Source organism: Oreochromis aureus, linkage group 3, assembly GCF_013358895.1.
Source record: "Oreochromis aureus strain Israel breed Guangdong linkage group 3, ZZ_aureus, whole genome shotgun sequence".
Lineage (NCBI taxonomy): Eukaryota > Metazoa > Chordata > Actinopteri > Cichliformes > Cichlidae > Oreochromis > Oreochromis aureus.
The window spans coordinates 113,216,086-113,237,276 of record NC_052944.1 but is presented as its reverse complement, the minus strand read 5'-3'; the positions used below and the strand labels follow the sequence as shown (position 1 = coordinate 113,237,276).

At 44.6% G+C, this 21,191-nt stretch overlaps 1 protein-coding gene across 1 annotated transcript; it reads left to right on the top strand.

Moving 5' to 3' along the window:
• The first annotated feature begins 216 nt into the window (after positions 1 to 216).
• Positions 217 to 9,896, top strand: LOC120437892 (ribonuclease inhibitor-like). Its single transcript, XM_039608441.1, has 5 exons — positions 217 to 268; positions 4,622 to 4,795; positions 5,031 to 5,204; positions 5,359 to 5,532; positions 9,842 to 9,896. Exons 3-5 carry the CDS (start codon positions 5,080 to 5,082, stop codon positions 9,867 to 9,869), a joined length of 327 nt encoding a protein of 108 aa, XP_039464375.1. The 5' UTR covers positions 217 to 268; positions 4,622 to 4,795; positions 5,031 to 5,079; the 3' UTR covers positions 9,870 to 9,896.
• Positions 9,897 to 21,191: the final 11,295 nt, after the last annotated feature.

Below are 21,191 nucleotides of genomic sequence, written 5' to 3'. Positions count from 1 at the left end.
GTGAGAATCTGTCTGCAGAGAAAAGCATCAATCTGCTCCACTGTCTGAATGAACTGAATGATCGTTCTCTAGTGGAGGAGATCCAACAGTCCCTGAGATCAGGAAGTCTCTCCACAGATAAACTGTCTCCTGCTCAGTGGTCAGCTCTGGTCTTCATCTTACTGTCATCAGAAAAAGATCTGGATGTGTTTGACCTGAAGAAATACTCTGCTTCAGAGGAAGCTCTTCTGAGGCTGCTGCCAGTGGTCAAAGCCTCCAACAAAGCTCTGTGAGTAAACAAAGGAGTTCATGTAAGTAAACATGAACTCATCGCTTCAATCTTGAAATCATGGGAAATAAATCAGAGGTGCTCAGTTCAAAGAACACTACCTTTGAAGAAAAATAAAAAATAGTCACTTTGTCAAATATGATATTTCACTCCAGCAGGACGTGTCAGCATTTCTGAAATATTTTTGTCTTTAACTCTAATCAAAGCACAATCCAGATGCAGCCTATAAGAACATGAGCTCTGATCCTTCACTGATAGGTTTATTATCCTCAAGTTGTTCACTTGTCTCCAACAACCAGGAGTTTAACTCTGTTTTTTAAAGCAAATACTTGAGCTACCAGACTGCACCTACAACTTTTTCTGATGTTCTTATTTTAAGGTCTGGTTTGTGTCTCACCTTTATTGCAATCCCCAATGTCTCTCTGTTTTTCAAATATAAATCTGTTACCTCGGTGTGGCCAGAACAACATGGTGAACCCAAAATACAGACAAAGGTGAAGGAACTGAATATTATTAGACGTGAAGGCTTTATTTACACACAGGAACCTGACACTTTGACTTTTTAACATGAACTGTGAACTATGGTCAGGTGAAGTGGGCTCTGTGGTAGGTTTCGGGAAACAGGTCTTGGTTCCAAAGATAGTGATGTGAGTCACTGTAACAGAGGTAGAGCAGCATCAGAAAGATCACTGGTGGAGGTGGTAAGTGAACAAGGTTATCTTCAATGTCTTACTTGTCAGCAGTTGGAAAGCAACTTGGGGAAGGCAGGTGGTGAGGTCTGGGTGAGTGCTTGTTAGCTTTGAATCCAGGCAAAGTGGTCCAGTAAGTCTAAGAGACGAAAGGCATTAATGTGGCTGTGAATCAAGAAGACCAGCATCCAGGAAAACGTGACTGAACTGAAAGGGTGAGTAGATGAATCAAATCAAATCAAATCACCTTTATTGTCACGTCACATGTGCAGGTACACTGGTACAGTACATGCGAGTGAAATTCTTGATGATGCGAGGATTAGGAGGTTAGCAGAGTTATTGAGAGTGCTGGTGTTATATTCAGCCTAGTAGATTACTGTCAGGTGTGGACAATGGACAGGCTGACCAGGCTTCACCCAAAGGCAGAAACCAGAGTCTAGTGGAAAACCACAGCCACACACAGACCATGACAGCAGCATGACCCCACCCCACCCCCACCCAAAGCATTCTCTTTCACTTGGCATCATTTACCTCTCCCTTCTCCAATTTCTGATGTGTCTACTTTTACAATGATAACTGTGATCAGGGTGAATCAAAAAGGTGTCGTGGTGAACAGATACTTCTGTTTGGTGAATGCAGTTTCAGCTTTGGGGGACCAGATTTATGGTGGAGCTGAGACTTGAGTGGTGCAGCTACCTGACTATAGTTGCAAATGAACCGTCTATAAAAATTTGCTAATCCCAAAACCCATTGGAGATGCTTCTGGAATCTACAATGGGTACAAGGGGTAGGCCACTGTGAAAGCTTTCACTTTTGCCCGATCCGTCTTCACCTGCCCCCGTGCCAAAATGTAACCGAAAAAAGTTATTGATGAGGAATGGAATTCACACTTTTCTGCTTTGACATAAGGTTTATTCTCCAGCGAACGTTGGAAAAATAGCATGGACATGGGATTGATGTTCCTCTCAGGTTTTGGGAAAAATGAGGATATCATCCAGATACACCAATATGAACCTGTCAAGGAAGTCCCGGAGGACATCGTTAACTAATCTCGAAACATTGCGGGAGCATTAGTTTACCCAGGCGGCATGACCAAATACTCGTAGTCCCCCAATGGCATGTTTAAAACGGTCTTCCACTTGTCTCCCTGATTGATCTGGAAAAGTGGTAAGCATTATGGAGGTGGGGTTTTGTAAACCCTGTGGCGCTGTGAAATGGCCTGAAAGTAGAGCTAATGAGGTAACACGTACTTATTCTTGATGGTAATATCACTGAGGCCCCTGAAGTAAATGCAGAGAGAGCCATCCTTTTTCCCCACAAAAAAGAAGTTCCAACTTGAGATGACAATCGTTGGATTATGCCTGCACCGAGGGATTCCTTAATGTACTTTTCCATAGCCGCACACTCAGGTCTAGACAGGTTATACAGCCAGCTAGAAGGTCGGGTGGAGCCAGAGAGTAGTTCTATGGTACAGTCATGTGGTCTGTGAGGTGGCAGTGAAAGCGCTTTACTTTTGCTAAATACTTCCTGAAGATCATGATATTTGGTGGACACAGAGGAGAGATCTAAAACAGTCTCAGTGTTGGTTGATGGTTGGTTGATGTTTTCTTGTGATTGCCAGGGGTGACAGGCTCTGTGCGGTGAGTTATGTGAGGGGACACTCGGTTATTTAATGACTTAGTGGGAATGGGCGGATTAAGGGCGCATAGAGGGATGTTTAACTGTCTCGCTAACTCAGACTCCATGAGGTTCTGATTGAACAAGAGCCTGAAAGGTCTGGTTAACTAGCACAGAGACTTGGAGTTGCAATCTGGGTTTTTTTGTTTGTGTGAGTATCCTCCACCCTTATCCCTGAACTTACCAGTGGGCAGACCCTGGTGTGGAATCGAAAACAGACAGGTTCATCGCGAGAAGCAAGCTGATCTTTCATGGTTTGATTTAATGACTGAAAAAATACAGCAGACGGTGGTTAGCACTGTTGCCGCACAGCAAGAAGGTCCTGAGTTCAATTCCACCATCAGGCCGGGTCTTTCTGTGTGGAGTTTGCATGTTCTCCACATTATTGCATGGGTTCTCCCCGGGTACTCCGGCTTCCTCCCACAGTCCAAAGACATGCAGTTAGTGGGGATAGGTTAATTGATCAATCTAAATTGCTCATAGGTGTGAATGTAGGAATGAATGTGAGAGCAAATGGTTGTCTGTGTCTCTATGTGTTAGCCCTGTGACAGACTGGCAACCTGTCCAGGGTGTACCCCGCATCTCGCCCTATGACATCTGGGATAGGCTCCAGCGCCCCCGACCCCTGACAAGGATAAGTGGAAGCAAATGGATGGATGGAAAAATAGACCCTGCAGAACTTGATCCGCCAGCCTGCCTCAGCAGTGGCTGTTGGGAAATCATAATTGGCCACACTGTAACGGCCCTGCTGGTTTCAGAGAAGGTTCAGGTTCCAGGTACCTGAAATGGGATGTAATTCAATTCAATTTTATTTATAATGCCAAATCACAACAACAGTCGCCTCAAGGTACTTGTATATTGTATGATCGTACAGTAATAAATACAGAGAAAAACCCAACAATCATATGACCCCCTATGAGCAAGCACTTTGGCGACAGTGGGAAGGAAAAACTCCCTTTTAACAGGAAGAAATGTTTGGTGTCAAAGCACAGATCCATCCAGTCTCTGTATTTCATCTTATTTCTTTTATACACACGTTTAACAGTAACAGTTTCAGACAGCTAGTGTTTAGCTGACATTACCTGGGTACCTCACAGTTTGCAGGTAATGGGCATAATAATTAATGAACAGAGACGTCCTGCTGTGAACTTTGTTGCTGTGGATCTAAAATGTAAAAATACATCTGAGAAGATTTCTAATCATGATTTTATGAGCCCCCACAGTTTGATTCTGTTCATCTGGACGTAGCGCTCTCAGCGGGAGAAACGTTTTGTCACTCATCCAGGTGACTTCTTCAGGCTCAGCTGACTGCAGCTTTCCCCAATCTTATAAAAAGTACATCTGCATAATGACTGAAACCTAATGGTAAAGGAACTGACCTCCCAGCCTTCCTTCAGTGGGCTGGTTTCAGTCATTATGCAAATGTCCTTTTTGATAGGGTTGAAAACCTGCAGTCAGCTGAGACTGAAGAAGTCACCTGGATGAGTGACGAAACGTTTCTCCCGCTGAAAACGCTACGTCCAGATGAACAGAATCAACTTTTGGGATTTACTAACCTGGATGATTGAGCATGCATCAAGACAAGTTTTTATGAGGTTTACAATTTCTTATAATTTCTAAACCAGAAGGTGGAGGAGATGAAGCTCATGATAACTGGCTACTGCCCTTCAGCGTGCTTTATGAAATCATCCAATCAAAATGAAGTTGGCCTTTAGGGAAAGTGGGGCTTTAAAGGGGAATGAGCCAAAGAAGCTTTTAGACTGAAAATGAAACGAGAGTCTGCACCAAGTCCAGGATGTGATACACTATTTATAACTACATTTACAGTAATCACACATATTAGAATTAATAAAGTGACCAGCAGTACTGTAGTAACTGTAATACTGCAGTACTCACAGGCCTGTGCCAGCAGACACTGAACTACTGTCAATATTTATTTATTTGACAATAAATATTATTGTTTTGTTGTTCTTGTTGTTTTTTTCAGGCTGAGCAGCTGTAACCTGTCAGAGAAAGGCTGTAAAGATTTGTTGTCAGTGGTCAGCTCCCAGTACTGTAGTCTGAGAGAGCTGGACCTGAGTACCAACAGCCTGAATGATTCAGCAGTAAAGCTTCTGTGTGCTGCAGTGGAGAGTCCACACGCCAAACTGAATATTCTGAGGTCTGACCGAATTGTATTCTTTTTTCTTTTGTTTGTTTCTTTGTTTGTTTGTTTAGTTTATAACTGAGAAAATAAATCAAGCAATTTAAATAATAAAGGTAAACTTGATCAATTTACTGTTGTTTCGTACCACATCTGCTCAGCATAAAACAACAAGGATTCTTAAAATATAAGATTAGTTATTGCACCCTGATTACACTTTAACAGCAGTCTTTGTTCATGTTTTCATTTTCAGACTCAACATCTGTGAACTTTTAGCGGAAAACTGTGAAACTGTGTCCTCAATGCTCAGCTCTCAGTCCTCTACCCTGACAGAGCTGGACCTGAGTATCAAAAATGTGCAGGATTCAGGGGTGAAGCTTCTGTCTGCTGGACTACAAAGTTTAAACTGTAAACTTAATACTCTGAGGTCAGATCAATTGACATTTTGTTTTTCAAGTCAACCAATTAAACATTTTACTCAAGTTCATTCATATGATGTTGTATCTTAGTATGTTAAGGTTTCCTTCAAAAATATCATAACAAGCTTTACATAAGTATTATAGATTATCTTTTATTTTCAGACTGAGTGGCTGTAACCTGTCAGAGAGAAGCTGTGAAGCCCTGTGCTCAGTCCTCAGCTCCCAGTCCTCTAGTCTGAGAGTGCTGGACCTGAGTAACTCTGACCTGCAGGATTCAGGAGTGAAGCTTCTGTCTGCTGGACTAAAGAGTTCACAGTGTGCAGTGGAAACTCTCAGGTCAGGATTCAAACGTTAACACATACAATCATTTAAAATGTGAATTATATTATTTATTGACTTAACAATAGAGCCTTTAGCTGAACTTATATTTATATTTGAGTGGATTATTAGACTCTGAATTACTGTGTAAAATTTGTCACAGTCATGTTTGTTTATTTTAAAAAAAATTAATGTACTGGCCATTTTACATAAATTTGGCTAATCTCCCACAATATATACATTTGATTTTGTTAGAAATAAAATGAAATTATTATGTCTTTAATGACACCACATTTCGATATGTAGGAGGTTACTGGCGGTATTGTTTCAGTGTTTGAGTTTTCCTTGCAAAGAAACATCTGGAATTTAACAATACATATTTTAAAGCTTTTTTCGCCAAAGGGATTTGTATTAGTGATGGTAAATTTGATTCTTTTTACCGAATCGACTTTAAATGAGTCACTCACCAAAATGCATCAGGTTTTTTAAGTCATTTGAGTCACTGAGTCAGTTGCCCAGAGAGTGCCAAAAATGTACTTTTTCACTCAAACTTAATTTGTTTTTCTTTTCATGTAAATCCTACTGCTACGATGAGTGATTGAAATATAAAAAGAACTATTTTATAGAGCCAAAAAAACATTAAGATTTCTAGATCGGACATATATTTTATTTTCTCATCTAAATAATTTAGTCAAATAGTGACTTTCAGATTATTTTACTTGCAATCTGCTGCTGCAGTAATGTGAGTCAGACACTGTTTTCTTTTTTTTAATATAAGTGGAACTGAGTTCATATATTTTTTCTTTAGTCTGCTTATCATGTTTGCACAAAAACGAAAGTGTAGACTGAATGTTATATTATATTCAGTTATATCATCCAGGTAAGTAAATCTCCAAAAAGTTGATTCTGTTCATCTGGATGTAGCATTTTGTGGGAGAAACGTTTCGTCACTCATCCAAGTGACTTCTTCAGTCTCAGCTGACTGCAGGTTTGCAACCCTATAAACAGTGCATCTACATAATGACTGAAACCAGCCCACTGAAGGAACAATGGGCTGGGAGCTCAGTTCCTTAATCATAACTATGCAAATTCTCATGACCATTGATCAACAACAACTGATCAAGGCCTACTGATCAAAACCCACTGATCAATGGCCATGAGAACCATTCACAGAGAGTTGGGGAATGGCTGCAATCACAGCATTTTAATCATTATTTTAAAGGCTGTTGATTGGAGCCATTGCTCTAACAGTGTATAAATGTAACAGGGCTTGGTGCTGATGCTAACAGTGCTAGCTGCTTCAGCCTTTATTTACACATTATAAGCACATTTAGCTTATTTTAAACAGTATATAAAACAGCTAGTACTGCTGGGACTTCATATTTTCACAAGCTAACATGAGCCAATCAGTGAGATGTCTAGCCATGACAGTTGTATGTTGCTTTGAGAAGAGTCCGGCTACACACAGTGATGCTAGCGTTAGCATGTTAGCTTCTGTGTTTTTATAGTTTAGACTTCTTGTTTGTTAGCTGCTCTGTTTAGTTGCTTTATGGTTTCTTAGTTTACTTTTCCTGCTTTATTTTGGTAGTTATCGTGCTTGGTGTCATAAGTTCAGTTTGACTTCCTCCCCTGACATTGTCTACATTAGTTTCAGGTGTCAAAGGTTTTATTGAGTGTTTTCTATTTGTTCCATTTAAACAATAGAGGTGCACTCTATGCGTGTAGCTGCTGTGTGCTAAGTTCTTCTGTCAAGGAAGATGGCGCCTGTGTTTGGCTTTGCCGCTGCTGCAACTCGCTGGATGCAACAATGTAGTTTTTCACTGTCCTCAATCATTTTTTGTAATGTCATTTTTGCTCTTTTGTGTTCTGACTTTATTTCTGCTGCTTTAAATTATGATTGGGAGATACTGTTAACCCTTTAAGGCCGGTAAGAGCGGGAACGCTCAGTTTTGCGTAACTATTTTTAAATGCCTGTAGATCTGCAACCACATAAGCTAGCGCAATAATTTTTATTTTTGCATGTGAAACCGGAGTTGTACTTACATCTTATGCATCCAGCTTATCCTAGGTCACTGTTTCCTTCCACACATAGCTTTGCAAAAGTTGCATGAAAACTTGCAGCAACAAAAAAGTAATATTCCAGAAACATGCTTTGCCAATCCGATCAGCTGTTCATAGCACTTCCTACGTTGGAATAGATGTCAGCGCGAACTATCGTATGTCCGCTATTACCTGTCCGAAACCTGAAGTGACGTCATTTTTGCGGAAATTCTAGTTGTTTGGTTTATTTTTACCTTCAAGGCCTTATAAGCCTACACTGGTGTTTTTAAAAGTCATGTTTGAGTTTATGCTTTTCTGTATAGTTTCTGGGATGCTTAGAACTCAGATTACACAGTTGGTAATAGTTTATTTTGATGCACTGCAGTTTTTCTTGCAAATTCGCACTATAACATTTATTTTAGTTTTTCATGCAGTATATAAAAATGGGTGTATCTCAAAAATAAAACTATGGATACACTCAAATTACATTTCCTGTGGTTGGAAACTATTTTGTGCAACCTTTTTTTGGTTCTTCAGTTTTGAGGGATAAACCTCTTAAATTTCTCTAACTACAAATATATGTAAAAAACAAAACAATTTTAAATTTTTTGTAGTTTATTGCTCTTTTTTGCTATATATGTAGTTACTATGGACTGAATGCATACATATTATTAAAATCTGGGCTATAACGGTTGTATTGATGTATAGCAACTTGAACTGCTCCCCAAAATGGCACTACAACATGTAAAAATCTAAAGATAAGCTCTGGCGGACTTGGTTCTATGGTAGGTCTTAAAGGGTTTAACATCAAAGATTCAGTGGAGAGCTACTGTAACAGCTGAACAGAAAAACTCTTCCTCCTCTCTGGTGTTCTACTATTCACCACCCACAGGACTTCCACCCTCAAGAGATGGAAAAGGGGAACGTGGGCCGGTGTTCCAGATCAACTGGCGTTTAGATCAACTGGCGTTTAGATCAACTGGCGTTTAGATCAACTGGCGTTGGTCGAACAGATGTGTGGCAGTCTTGCGTTTCAGGAGCTGCTACCGACAAACCAGCAAAAAAACCACCAAATGTGTCATCTGTGACACTTGTGAGGGTATCTCAAACACACTCCGTCAGTCTTGATGCCGTTGAACAACAAAATGTTTAAAAATGTCGCGAGTTTAACATGGACTCGAGTCAACCAGCGCAACCTCTGGCCAAGTGCCACAGCCTACAGCCAGATCAACTTGTGACACACATCTGCACCACATTTGAATTCGTTTCATGCACAACACATTTGTACCTCACAAGTGTCACAGATGACACATTTGGTGGTTTTTTTGCTGGTTTGTCGGTAGCAGCTCCTGAAACGCAAGACTGCCACACATCTGTTCGACCAACGCCATTTGATCTAAACGCCAGTTGATCTGGAACACCGGCGTCCAGGTGAAACTGAGAAGGTACCAGAGGCTAGCTTCTTGGCTGTGGGGAGAATCCTGGTGCCTGCGACCACTTCCTCTCCTGACATTTAGTTAATATGTTACGCCGGTGCCTGGGACCTGGGCTCCGTGGCTCAAAAGCAATTTGCTCACGGTATGTCCGTCAAACGCTCACTGTTTTTATTGATAACAGCTATGTCTGCTCATCCATCATTGCTTCCCCCAGTTCTGGAGTCGCCGCCCTGCCCAGCAGGTCCACAGGTGTGCATTGGTCTTTATTTCAAGTGCCGCTGCAGTCAGCTGTTGATTTTGCAGATCAACCATCATCAACTCAATTGGCCCTGCTTAACGTTGGCTCCATAACAAACAAATCATTTATTCTAAGCGATCTCTGTATTAACGAGTCTCTAGATTTTATGTGTCTGACTGAGACGTGGCAGCAAAATAAGGATTATGTCCAATGTTCCCTCTAATTTTTCATGTGTCTGAGCGAACACACAAACTCCCTGAGCGGTTTAATGATCAATGTAAATTGTTGGAAAGCCCACTGATAACATGTTGCTTACATGGCTAAAATGTTATGGCTCATTCATTGAAAATGTAGAAAATCTTATGTCCTATATTATTGAGCCCCCCATGTCTATGCTGATGCTCCTTGAACGCACCACACAGGTACTCGAGGCCATGCAGTGGCTGTGTATAGGAATTTCTTTCACTTATGTATTAATCACGTTATTGTAATGCCTTGGTGCCACTGGATTTTAACATGTCTGACACTCATACTTAAGACAAATGGTAGGGGGTGTAGTAAGGATGTTGGGGGAAACAGGAACTCCAGAGGACCAGTCTTTTGTCTCTTCTAGGACTCTGGGAGGTAGCAAGGGAGTGTGAACCTTAAGGTGTGAAACAGCTGCGTACTGCCTTTTGTTCCTGTGGAAGGTATTTAACTGAGAGCCATGCTAGGCTCAGTGAGACTCTGCTGACCCTGCCCCGTGGTCATGCAGGCTCTCCACAAGCTTGGTTTTCTGTTCTGTGTGTTTTGATTAAAGAATGTTAGCTACTGCCCACCGCTCATCTGCAGGCTTTATTTAAGTGGAAAACTTCCACAACAGCTGCTAGTCTGTGTTCTCAGTAGCTGTGTCCCAAAACGTCGGCTGCATCCTACGGAGGACCCGCCCTTCGCGGTCTACGTGAGCCGTGTCCTTCGAAGACCGAGAAGGCCGGAAGTGCGAGGCTGTGAAATGGGACGGTCTAGCCTTCAGATTTGCGTCACTGCTGTGTCGGTGGAGTTTAATAAACTCGGCCATCTGCTCCTTGCTATCTAAAATATAACAGGACACTGGCGTAAATTCTCGACCGTCTCACACTTCTGTTTAATCAGTTTTCTGTTTGACGGTTATTCAGCTGTGTGAAAATCCCGGAGGAACCCACCCGATGGATTAATAAAGTTTTATTTAATCTAATAATCTAATAACTTTGATCTCAGCCAACCCAATTTACTCACGAACAAATAAAACACCGAAATAAGGCAAACATTTACATTTTTAAGTTATCCGAGTGACTTATATATCATGTTTAACCTGAGTAGCGAAAGAGCGGGGGTCTGAAAACGATGAAGCCGGGAGTCCGCTGCTCTCGCCGGCTCGAGCGACCATTGAATGCCCTGGTTTGCTATCGAGCGGGTGGGTAACAGACGTCTCTGAAAACGTCGGCGCACTTTTGCAAACATGCGATGTTTTGATAAACCAAGCAGATATTTGAAATTTACACCGCCACTTTCTCGCCTGAAAATATGTTAAAAGTTTATTTTGTGACCCAGAAAAATTAATAAGACTAATTTTAAAGCTTAGTAGCGGCCGCCATTGTTGGCAGCTGAAATTTGGCTGGACCGCGCTATGAATTCTGGGATATGGTGGGCCACGAAGGACACATCCAACCCATCCTTCAAATTCGGGGAAATGAAGGACGCATTTGTCGGCTGCATTTGAAGGAGTCGACGAATTGGGACAGCCTTCGTCGCCGGGCTGTGACGTAATCGGCCTTCAAATGCGGCCTCTGGAGGATGCAGCCGACGTTTTGGGACACAGCTAGTATTCTCCTCTCACCGCCAACCTGTGTTTCCTTGGTTTATTGCTGTGTGTGAATGCCAGAAGGTGGGTTCTGATTATATGATGTTGTGTAGGTCAAATGTTATTTAGTGTGTTTGCTCACTTGCGAGGATGCTAATGCTATCTTATGCTAATGTGCTGCTAAGCTAATTGATGCTAGTTGTAACCTTGTGTGCAGTGATTGTTGAGGTGTTGGAACCTGTGAGTGCTGAGTACAGTTTCCTTGTGTAATCTTGGATCTATCTCTGAGTGCATTGAATGTTTGACGCGTGCTTTACTGATGGTTCACTTTATGTATCATCACTACAGACCTAATAAATCACCTGAACTTGGAAGTCTGCCTCCGTGTTCTTTAACCTGAACACACCCACTGTACCTGGCCACTCTAAATCAGCTAAACTCCTGGAGACAAGACTTTGTCCATTTTTAGATACAGCGGCACCTCTGAAACAAAGTGTTGTCCTTTCTTCAAATTTCTATCCCTGGATAAATCAAAATACTCAAAATTTCAGGAGATATTGTGGCAAGTTAGAACGTTTATGGAAGGCTTCTAAGCTTGAGGTTCATCGAGTACATCTCAAGGAATCCATATCCTCACTTAATGACATGATAAAAAAGCTGGAACTGAATATTTTTCAAATCTAATAGCTTCAAAAAAGAACAATCCCAAAGTATTGTTTGATTCAATTATGAAAATGGTCTCTCCTGATATTCCTCATGTACCAGTCTATACTAAATCTGATTGTCATGAATCTTTGAACTGTTTTGTAAATAAGGTCGCTGCCGTCAGGTCTAATATTTCTCCATCATCCTCCCAGTATCACACTGACATGTTGCTTACCTCTGACACCTGCTCCTCTTTTACTCCTGTCACCTTACAGGACGTCAGTGCTCTGCTTGGTCAGATGAAACTGACTTGAAGCCACCTTGATGTAATTCCTCCACCATTTTTCATTAGTGTGTTTGACTCTATTGGCCCCTGTATTCTGGACATAATTCATACTTCTGTTCATACTGGCTCAGTTTTAAACAAGCTGTCGTTGAACCAATATTAAAGAAACCAAATGTGGACCCATCTCTTCCAAGCAGTTACAGGCCAATATATCAAAATGACCATTGGTGTCAAAGATCTTGGAAAAACAGTTGCAGAACAACTAAACAACTTTCTGGAGAAAATCAATGCTCTGGACATTTTCCAGTCTGGTTTCTGTAAACTGTCCTCCACTGAAATGGCTTAACTTAAAGTGTGTGGTGACATTCTGATGGCAGCAGACACTGGAGAGTACACCGAGTTGGATCTCACCTTTGCTTTTGATACTGTTGATCACAGCATCATGATAAATAGGCTGAAGCACTTGTTCAGGATTACTGGTGTTGCTTTAAAATGGTTTCAATCATTTCTATCTGAGACATCTTTGACTGTCTGTATGAATCATGTGTTGTCTGAAACATCAGTTCTGCCTTCTGGGGTACCTCAAGGATCTGTTTTAGGTCCGATTCTCTTTTTCCTTTATATATTTCCTCTAGGCCACAGGTGTCCAACTCCAGGCGTCGAGAGCCGGTGTCCTGCAGGTCTTAGATGTTTCCTTGATCCATCACATCTGATTTAAATGCTTAAATTCCTTCTCTTTTTTTTTTTTTTTCTACTGGTAAATCCAATTCTTCCTTTTTTTTTTTTTTTTTTTTTTCTCTTTTTAACCTGTCCCGTTTGGTTCTTTTGCCATCAGAATTATTGTCTAAAGGCGAAGAAAGATGCCCAACGGATTTACTTTACCAAATGGACCATCCCAGCCTTGCCGTAATGGTCCATTTGATTCACCTTTTATTGTTTATTTTATTTTCACTTGCTGAATACGGGACAGACTTGACTGGTGGAAAGAAAAGGGGAGAAAGAAAGAGGGAAAGAAAAACAGCTGAGAAGAGGGACGGGGGAGAAGGGCAAAAACCAAAAACCAACAGAATAAGCAGACAAAAAATACATATATCGATCACCTGGATCACCTGTTGAGAAAGAAAGAAAGCAAGCAGAAGAAGACGAGAGTAATAAACAACATCACAATGATATATGGGAATATGACAGTAAATACTAAATATTAAACATTATTGTGCAGCACGTGAGATCGACAGCGCACAGTGTGCTTTGAGGTAGGAGCCAAAAAGGGTGTAGTTTGTGTGTGTGATCACCCGTGTGTGCACCTGTGAGCATGAACGCTTGTTTTTTTAAAAGGTTCCTTCATGTAATGATCTGCTAGAGGGTGTGGGGCCACTGCCCCATCCTCCAGGGCATGAAGCAGGTATGGAGGAGATCAAAACTCCAGACATCCAGAGGCCCCAGAACACAAGAGACCAAGGAAGACCAACAGAGGGGCAGCCGCGCCACTATCCCAGAAAGAGCTGAGGAGAGTCCCAGATGAGGGGTCACTCAGCAGCCGCGAGCAGAAGCCGGGGGCTGCAGTGACGTGCCCGTGAGCTCCGCCCGCAGCCAGCTGTGCCTGAGTGACCGAGCCCCGGGCCGAGGGCCGAGGGCACCCCATCCCGAGTGGCCCGAGCGAGCCCCAGGCTCCAGGCCCCGATAAGCAGCCGCCAAGGAGTGAGCCGGTGGGTACCTGGGCGCCCCCCCGGACACAAAGAACCACCAACGCACCGATGTCTGAGGGCGCCTGCCACCGGCAGGGGAAGTGGTGGGGAGATGGGCCTCAAACCTTGGAGGGCCTGAGATGTCCCCAGAGAAGTGGCGTCTGATACCCAACCTGACATATAGACACAGACAAACAGGTACACACAGATACAAACATCTATTCCCACCCTCATGCTCTCATATACAATTACTCAACACTCACCCAACGTGGAGACGGACATAAAGAGACGCTGTACACACAATCACACTCCCCAAGCGTGCACTCTAAGCCCCGGGTCTAGGTACCCTTGCCCCTGGAGGGGAAACTGCGCCCAGACCCAGGTGATGTTACCCTTTCCCTGCGGTGGGGAGAAGCAGACTGCCCCGACTCCGCAGCAGCAGGAGGCCCCACATTCCAGACCCCAGTCGGACGGCCAACTCCTCCTCCTAGCCCCCGCTCCAGCAGGTCAGCAGAGAACGGGGTGTGGAGGAAGACTCCAAACCTCCCTCCACCCGCTCATATGTAGTGTTGATGTATGTGTGTTCTAAGGTGCATTTAAAACCCAGGAGGGCATGGAGCTACCTGCCAGAGCAGCAGGTAAGCGATAGCCCCTCCTGCTAGCCCTCAATGTCTACGTGTATTTAAAATTGAGAGGTGGGCAACGACGCCAGGGGTGAGGTGTACACCCTGATGGTAATTTGGAATTGTGTAGCGTGCCCACCCCAAGATCCTATATGTATGTGTAATGAGAGTGTGAGTAATGTGAATGTCTAAGTTGTGGGATAAAATTGAGGCAGAGGCAGCCAGAAGGGGACAGAGGGGGGATGTCTCCTCTGCACCCTGGTGACACACCCCTACCCCAAGGCCCTGCATGTGTGGGTGATTGTGGTGGAGCGGGAAGAGGGAGGCAGCTGGAGATGGGGAGGGAAGGAATGGAGGGCAGTGACCCTCCCTGGGGCCAGCTCCCCGCTGACCCCAGTAGGCACCCCATACTCTGCAACCCGCCAGGGAAAGGGGGCCCAGGCCCATCCGGACCGGGGCCCAGTGCAGCAACGCCGCCCAGCCCCACAGAGCCCGGGACAGTCCACCCGACCCCACCACAGAGAAAACTGCACCCACCCCATCATCCACTCATCTTCCAGACTACACAAGACAATAGACGCCCAGGCTGAGATCTTCCTCCACCTCTCCTGTATCTCCCCCCCCTGCAGAGAGAGTTCCTGAAGAGAGGAAATCTCCTGCAGGATTTGACAACCTCCCCACCAGTTGAAGAGCCCCCAGGTGGTTCGATGCACAGGCGGCACCCAGCGCCAGGACTGGGCCCCATACACCCACCCGCCCACAACCCCGGCAACACACCAACCAGGACCCAAGCCCCTGAGGCTTGGCCAGGGCCCCAGCCCAGAGACGGAGTGCCCCCAGAACCTCACGCCCATCCCGGACCCACCCAGGGGCAGCCAGGCTACCAGGTCAGTAACCCACGTCCGTCAGCACAGACCCTCCCCTAGCCCTGCTGCACGGTTAAATTCCTTCTCAACATGTCCTGAAGTTCTCCAGAGGCCTGTTAATGAACTAATCATGTGATTCAGGTGTGCTGACCCAGGGTGAGATCTAAAACCTGCAGGACACCGGCACTTGAGGCCTGGAGTTCCCCACCCCTGCTCTAGGGCAAATTATCAGACGTTACAATAATATTTCTTATCATCTCTACGCTGATGACATTCAGTTATACTGTTCTTTCAAAGATTCTCAGTTTGATACATTTTCTTGTTTAAATAATTGTCTGTCAGGAATCAAACAATTGTTAAACTTCAACTTTCTCCAGTTTAATATGGATAAAACAGAAACTTTGATCATTGCTCCTGATCACATGTCTTCAGAAATTAGGCAGCAGATCAGCTTTTAGGTCCTTCCATTAAATCGAGTCTCAGAAACTTAGGTGTTATATTCGACAGTTCAATGTTGCTTGAGAAACTCTCTAAACAACTGGTTCAAAACAGTTTTTATAATCTAAGAAACATTTCTAAACTCAGACTGGTGTCAAAGGCAGAACTTAAGATGATTCTTCATGCTGTTATCTCTTCTCACTTGGATTATTGTAATGGTCTTTTTACTTGTCTCAACAAATCAGCTCTGGAGCTTCACACTGTACAGAATGCTGCGGCGAGACGTTTAACTGGCACAAACAAGAGGTCACACATTACTCCAGTTTTGGCTTCTCTTCATTGGTTGCCACTAAATTTTAGGGTTCATTTTAAAATTTTAGTTGTAACTTTTAGAGCTGTACATGGTGAAGCTCCTCAGTGCATCTCTGACCTGTTGAAACCTCATGCTTCATCCCGAGCACTTAGGTCTTTAGGTCAGAGGTCACTGTTGGTCCCACGGACTCGGTTCAACAGATGTGCGGATCGGGCTTTTCAGGCACCGAGGCTGTGGAACTCCCTGCTGTTGTCTTCATGCTGTCTAGACTCCACTGACTCTTTGAAAAAGCAGCTGAAGACATTTCTATACAAACGAGATTATGTGCTATATAAATATATTTTACTTACTTACTTGAATAATAGTTCATTTATGACATTTTTTTTAATTAAAATATTTATTTTCTTTACTTTATCACCTAATTAAATTATAATTCTGTAATTAAGGGTGATAGTGTGGCCTGTGTGGGTTATCTTCAGGTTCTCTGCTTCCTCTCACAGTCCAACAACATGCATGCTGGGTTAACTGGAGTGATTGTGAGCATAAATGTTTGTCTGTCTCTGTCCTAGCTCGGTGTCTACCTGGCTACATCACCGTGGTTACTGATGCTGAACCTATAACCTGGTCTGGATCAGGTTATGTTCAGAGTTTGTGTTTAAAATCGACTGAAGTGCCTCGTTTTCACTGATTCTTTCATTTACAGAAAGCTTTAAGTGTGATATAGATTCAGTCATATCTGACTAATGTCAGTGAATGAGGCCCAGCTGTAAAGTCACAGCAGTCACACTGTATGTGTCTCATTGTCACTGGAGTTTAGGCTCCATGCATTCAGCTGCTGCTGCAGAAAAAGTAGAAATGTTTCTGTTTGGTTCTAATCTGCTGCTGAGTCTCTTTTACAAAGATCAGAATCAGAATCAAAATCGTGTTTATTGGCCAAGTATATGTGCAGACAAATACAAGGAATTTGGTTCCGGTAGATGGTGGCTATCAAGCACAGCAATGTAAAACACACACACACACACACACGTCTATATATACATTACACATGCATACACATACATACACAAAGCTGTGTAAACCAACTATAAATAACTAAACTTATGTACATAAAATACAGAAATGAAATGAGGTGGAATGAATACTACAGAATGTACATAAGGTGCAGTTGCAGTCTGGCAGTGGGGAGCAGTGTGACAGGTCAACTGTTTAGGAGGGAGATGGCGAGGGGAAAGAAACTGTTCCTGTGTCGGGTGGTCTTGGTTTGCAGGCTTCTGTACCGTCTGCCAGAGGGCAGCAGGTCAAAAGTCTGTGTCCAGGGTGTGAGGGGTCTGTGATGATTTTCCTGCCCGTTTCCTGGTTCTTGAGAGGTACAGATCCTGGATGGAGGGCAGGGGGCACCGATGATCCTTTCTGCTGCCCATACAGTCCGCTGCAGTCTGCTCCTGTCCTGTTTAGTGGCTGCACCATACCAGACTGTGATGGAGGAGCACAGGACAGACTCAATGACTGCAGTGTAGAACTGGGTCAGCAGCTCCTGTGGAAGACTGTACTTCCCAGTTGTCTCAGGAAGTACATCCTCTGCTGGGTCTTTTGAGGATGGAGTTGATGTTGGTCTCCCACTTCAGGTCCTGGGAGATGGTGGTACCCAGCAACTTGAAGATCTTCACAGTCGACACAGGGCTGTCTGACATGATGAGGGGGGCAGAGTTGGGGATGTCTCCTGAAGTCCACTGTCATCTCTACAGTTTTAAGAGTGTTCAGCTCCAGATTGTGCTGACTGCACCAGAGTACCAGCCGCTCCAACTTCCTGCCGGTATGCAGACTCATCACTATCCTGAATGAGGCCAATGACGGTGGTGTCATCTGCAAACTTTAGGAGTTTAACAGCAGAGTTCTTGGAGGTGCAGTCATTAGTGTAGAGGAGAACAGTAGTGGTGAGAGGACACATCCTTGAGGGGCACCAATACTGAGGGTCCGAGTTTCAGAGGTGATCTCCCCAGCCTCACTTGTTGCTTTCTGTCTGTCAGGAAGCTGGTGATCCACTGACAGGTAGCTGGAGACACGCTGAGCTGGGAGAGTTTGGAAGAGAGAAGTTCATGCACGATGGTGTTAAAAGCCGAACTAAAGTCCACAAACAGGATCCTGGCATAAGTTCCCGGGCGGTCGAGGTGTTGCAGGATGTAATGCAGCCCCATATTCACTGCATCATCCACCGACCTGTTTGCCCGGTAGGCAAACTGCAGAGGGTCCAGCTGGTGGCCTGTAATGTCCTTCAGATGGGCTAACACCAGTCGCTCGAAGGATTTCATGACCACAGACGCCAAGGCGATAGGTCTGTAGTCGCTCAGTCCTGTGATGGTGGGTTTCTTGGGAACAGGGATGATGGTGGAGCGTTTGAAGCAGGATGGAACTTCACACAGCTCCAGGGATCTGTTGAAGATGCGAGTGAAGATGGGAGCCAGCTGTTCAGCACAGGTCTTGAGGCAGGAGGGTGAGACACCGCCTGGTCCGGGGCTTTCCTGGGCTTCTGTTTCTGGAATAGTCGGCTCACATCCTCAGTGTGTATTCTGAGTTTCAGGGAGGAGGAAAGGGGGTGGGAGGTGTGATGGAGGTCGTTGAGTCTGGATTGGAGAGGGTGGTGGTGGTCGTTGAGTCTGAAATGGGAAGGGTGGTGGTGGTCGTTGAGTCTGGATTGGGAGGGTGGGGTGGTCGTTGAGACTGGATTGGAGAGGGTGAGGGTGAAGGGGAGAGGTGGAAGGTGTGTTGGGGTCAGTGTCTGAAGCGGTGTCTCTGGGGAGGAGGGTGAGGCGTGGGAGTCTGTCCGTCTCAAACCTGCAGTAGAATGTATTTAGCTCGTTGGCCAGGTCTTTGTTTGCTTCAACAGTGGGTGGGGGCGTCTGTAGCTGGTGATTTCCTGCAGGCCCCTCCACACTGACGCAGGGTCGTTGGCTGAGAGCCGTTCTTCCAGCTTCTGGGAGTAGATCCTTTAGCTGCTTTGATCTCCTTGGTCAGTGTGTTCCTGGCTTGCTTGTACAGGGCCCTGTCACCACTTCTGTAGGCGTCCTCCTTAGCCTTACGAAGATGTTGGAGTTTAGGGGTGAACCATGGTTTATTGTTGTTGTATGTGCAGAAGGTCTTTGTTGGCACACACGTCTTCACAAAAACTGATGTATGATGTCACAGTGTCCGTGAGCTCATCCAGGTTATCAGATGCAGCTTCAAAAACAGTCCAATCAGTGCAGTCAAAACAGTCCTGCAGTTCCTGCTTTGCTGCGTTAGTCCACTTCTTCACAGTTTTGACTACAGGCTTGGCACGCTTTGAGTTTTTGCCTATAAACTGGAATAAGATGGACCATGCAGTGATCAGAATGTCCCAAAGCTGCCCGGGGCACAGAGCGATAGGCATCTTTTAGAGTGGTGTAACAGTGATCCAGTATGATGTTGTCCCTGGTGGGGCAGTCTATATGCTGTCTGTATTTAGGGAGTTCGTGGTTGAGGTTTGCTCTGTTAAAATCCCAAAGGATAATTGTAAAGGAGTCCGGGAATTTCCTTTCCAGGGTGGTGATCTGGTCAGCCAGCTCGCACAGTGCGTTGTTCGCGTTGGCCTGAGGAGGATGTAAACTCCGACCAGCATGAAGGAAGAAAACTCCCATGTGAATAAAACGGTTTACAATTGATGAAAAGACTTTCCAAGTGTGGGCTGCAGTGTTTCTGTAACACTGTGACATCAGTACACCAACCTTCATTAATGTAGAAGCAGACTCCACCACCCTTTGTTTTCCTGAGAGCTCCGTTTTCATGGTCCGCCCGGTGAAGTTGGAAGCCCGGCAGATTTAAGACAGCGCCTGGGACACCCTCACTAAGCCAGGTTTCAGTGAAGCAGAGGGCAGCAGAGCGTGCAAAGTCCATGTTAGTCCGGTTTAAGAGCAGTAATTCGTCGACTTTGTTTGGAAGAGAGCGGAGATTCGCGAGGTGAATGGAGGGGAGTGCTGTGCGGAATCCTCGCCGACGTAGTTTCACCAGTGCACCAGCGCGGGTCCCCCGTCTACGTCTCCTCCAGGAGCCACAGAGAGCTGCTGCGCCTCCAACTAAAATCTCCAAAAAACTTTCCGGGTTTGTGAAAAATGGATAAGAACTATAGTGAGACGACTGCCTGATGTTTAGCAGTTCATCTCTGGAGAAAGTGATGTGGTCTGAGTGACCAAAAGCGCAGAAAATAAACAAAAACAGGAACAGTGCGAGAGAGCGCAGTACCGAGGCTGCCATCCGCGGCGCCATCTTGAAAGGCAACAACATATTTGGAAAAGGATGCAGGATGGAACTGCAGCTAATCCTGCTCATGTAGCCAGTTAGTAAAAACCCAAGTCAGACACAGCAGACATTTAGTGATAATCTCACTGTATGTGGTCTTTTAGCACCTCCTAGTGGTGAACATGTGGAGTGTTGTTAGTCTGGGTGACGAGTGTAACTGTTGAGTGAGACACACCGGGCCTGCATGCTGGAAGCTTAGCCACAGCTCAGGTGTGGAGAAGCTGAAAAAGAAGGTTTTCTAGTTTGTAAGGACGTAAAAACTGAGAGGACTGAGTTAAATAAAGGATAGAGAGTAACACAGAGCAGCCACGAAAGCTGCTCACACAGTTTAGACAGTTTAGCATCAAATGTTCTAGTGAGTTAGCTCCCAGCTAACTAGCACACCAGCTAACTAGCACACCAGCTAACTAGCATACCAGCTAACTAGCACACCAGCTAACTAGCACACTGGCTATCTAGCAAACCAGCTAAGTAGCAGACCAGCTGACTAGCGAACCGGCTAACTAGCACACTGGCTGACTAGCAGACCAGCTGACTAGCGAACCGGCTAACTAGCACACCAGTTGACTAGCAAACCGGCTGACTAGCACAGCGGCTAACTAGCACACCGCCTAACTAGCAGATCAGCTAACTGCAGCCACAGACTGAAGGACGATTAAATGTAGCGGAGATATCAGGGATGACACTGGTGTGTCCGATTCACTCTTTAGCACTCCGGTCACTCCGGTGTGTCAGCCAGAACACCACTGAAGGCCAAATGATCGCAGCGTGTGGAATAAGGAACTTAAGGTTCGGTTTGAGGCACTTCATTCTTTCACTGATTGATTCTTGTGGCTGTGATCATGTGTGTGGTTTCTTACAAAAAGGAAGTACACAATACAAATACATGACAAATAAGATGAATAGATAAGTTACATATCCAGTTATATGCATACGCCAGTATAGCTAACATAACCATATATAAGGACAAAGATCAC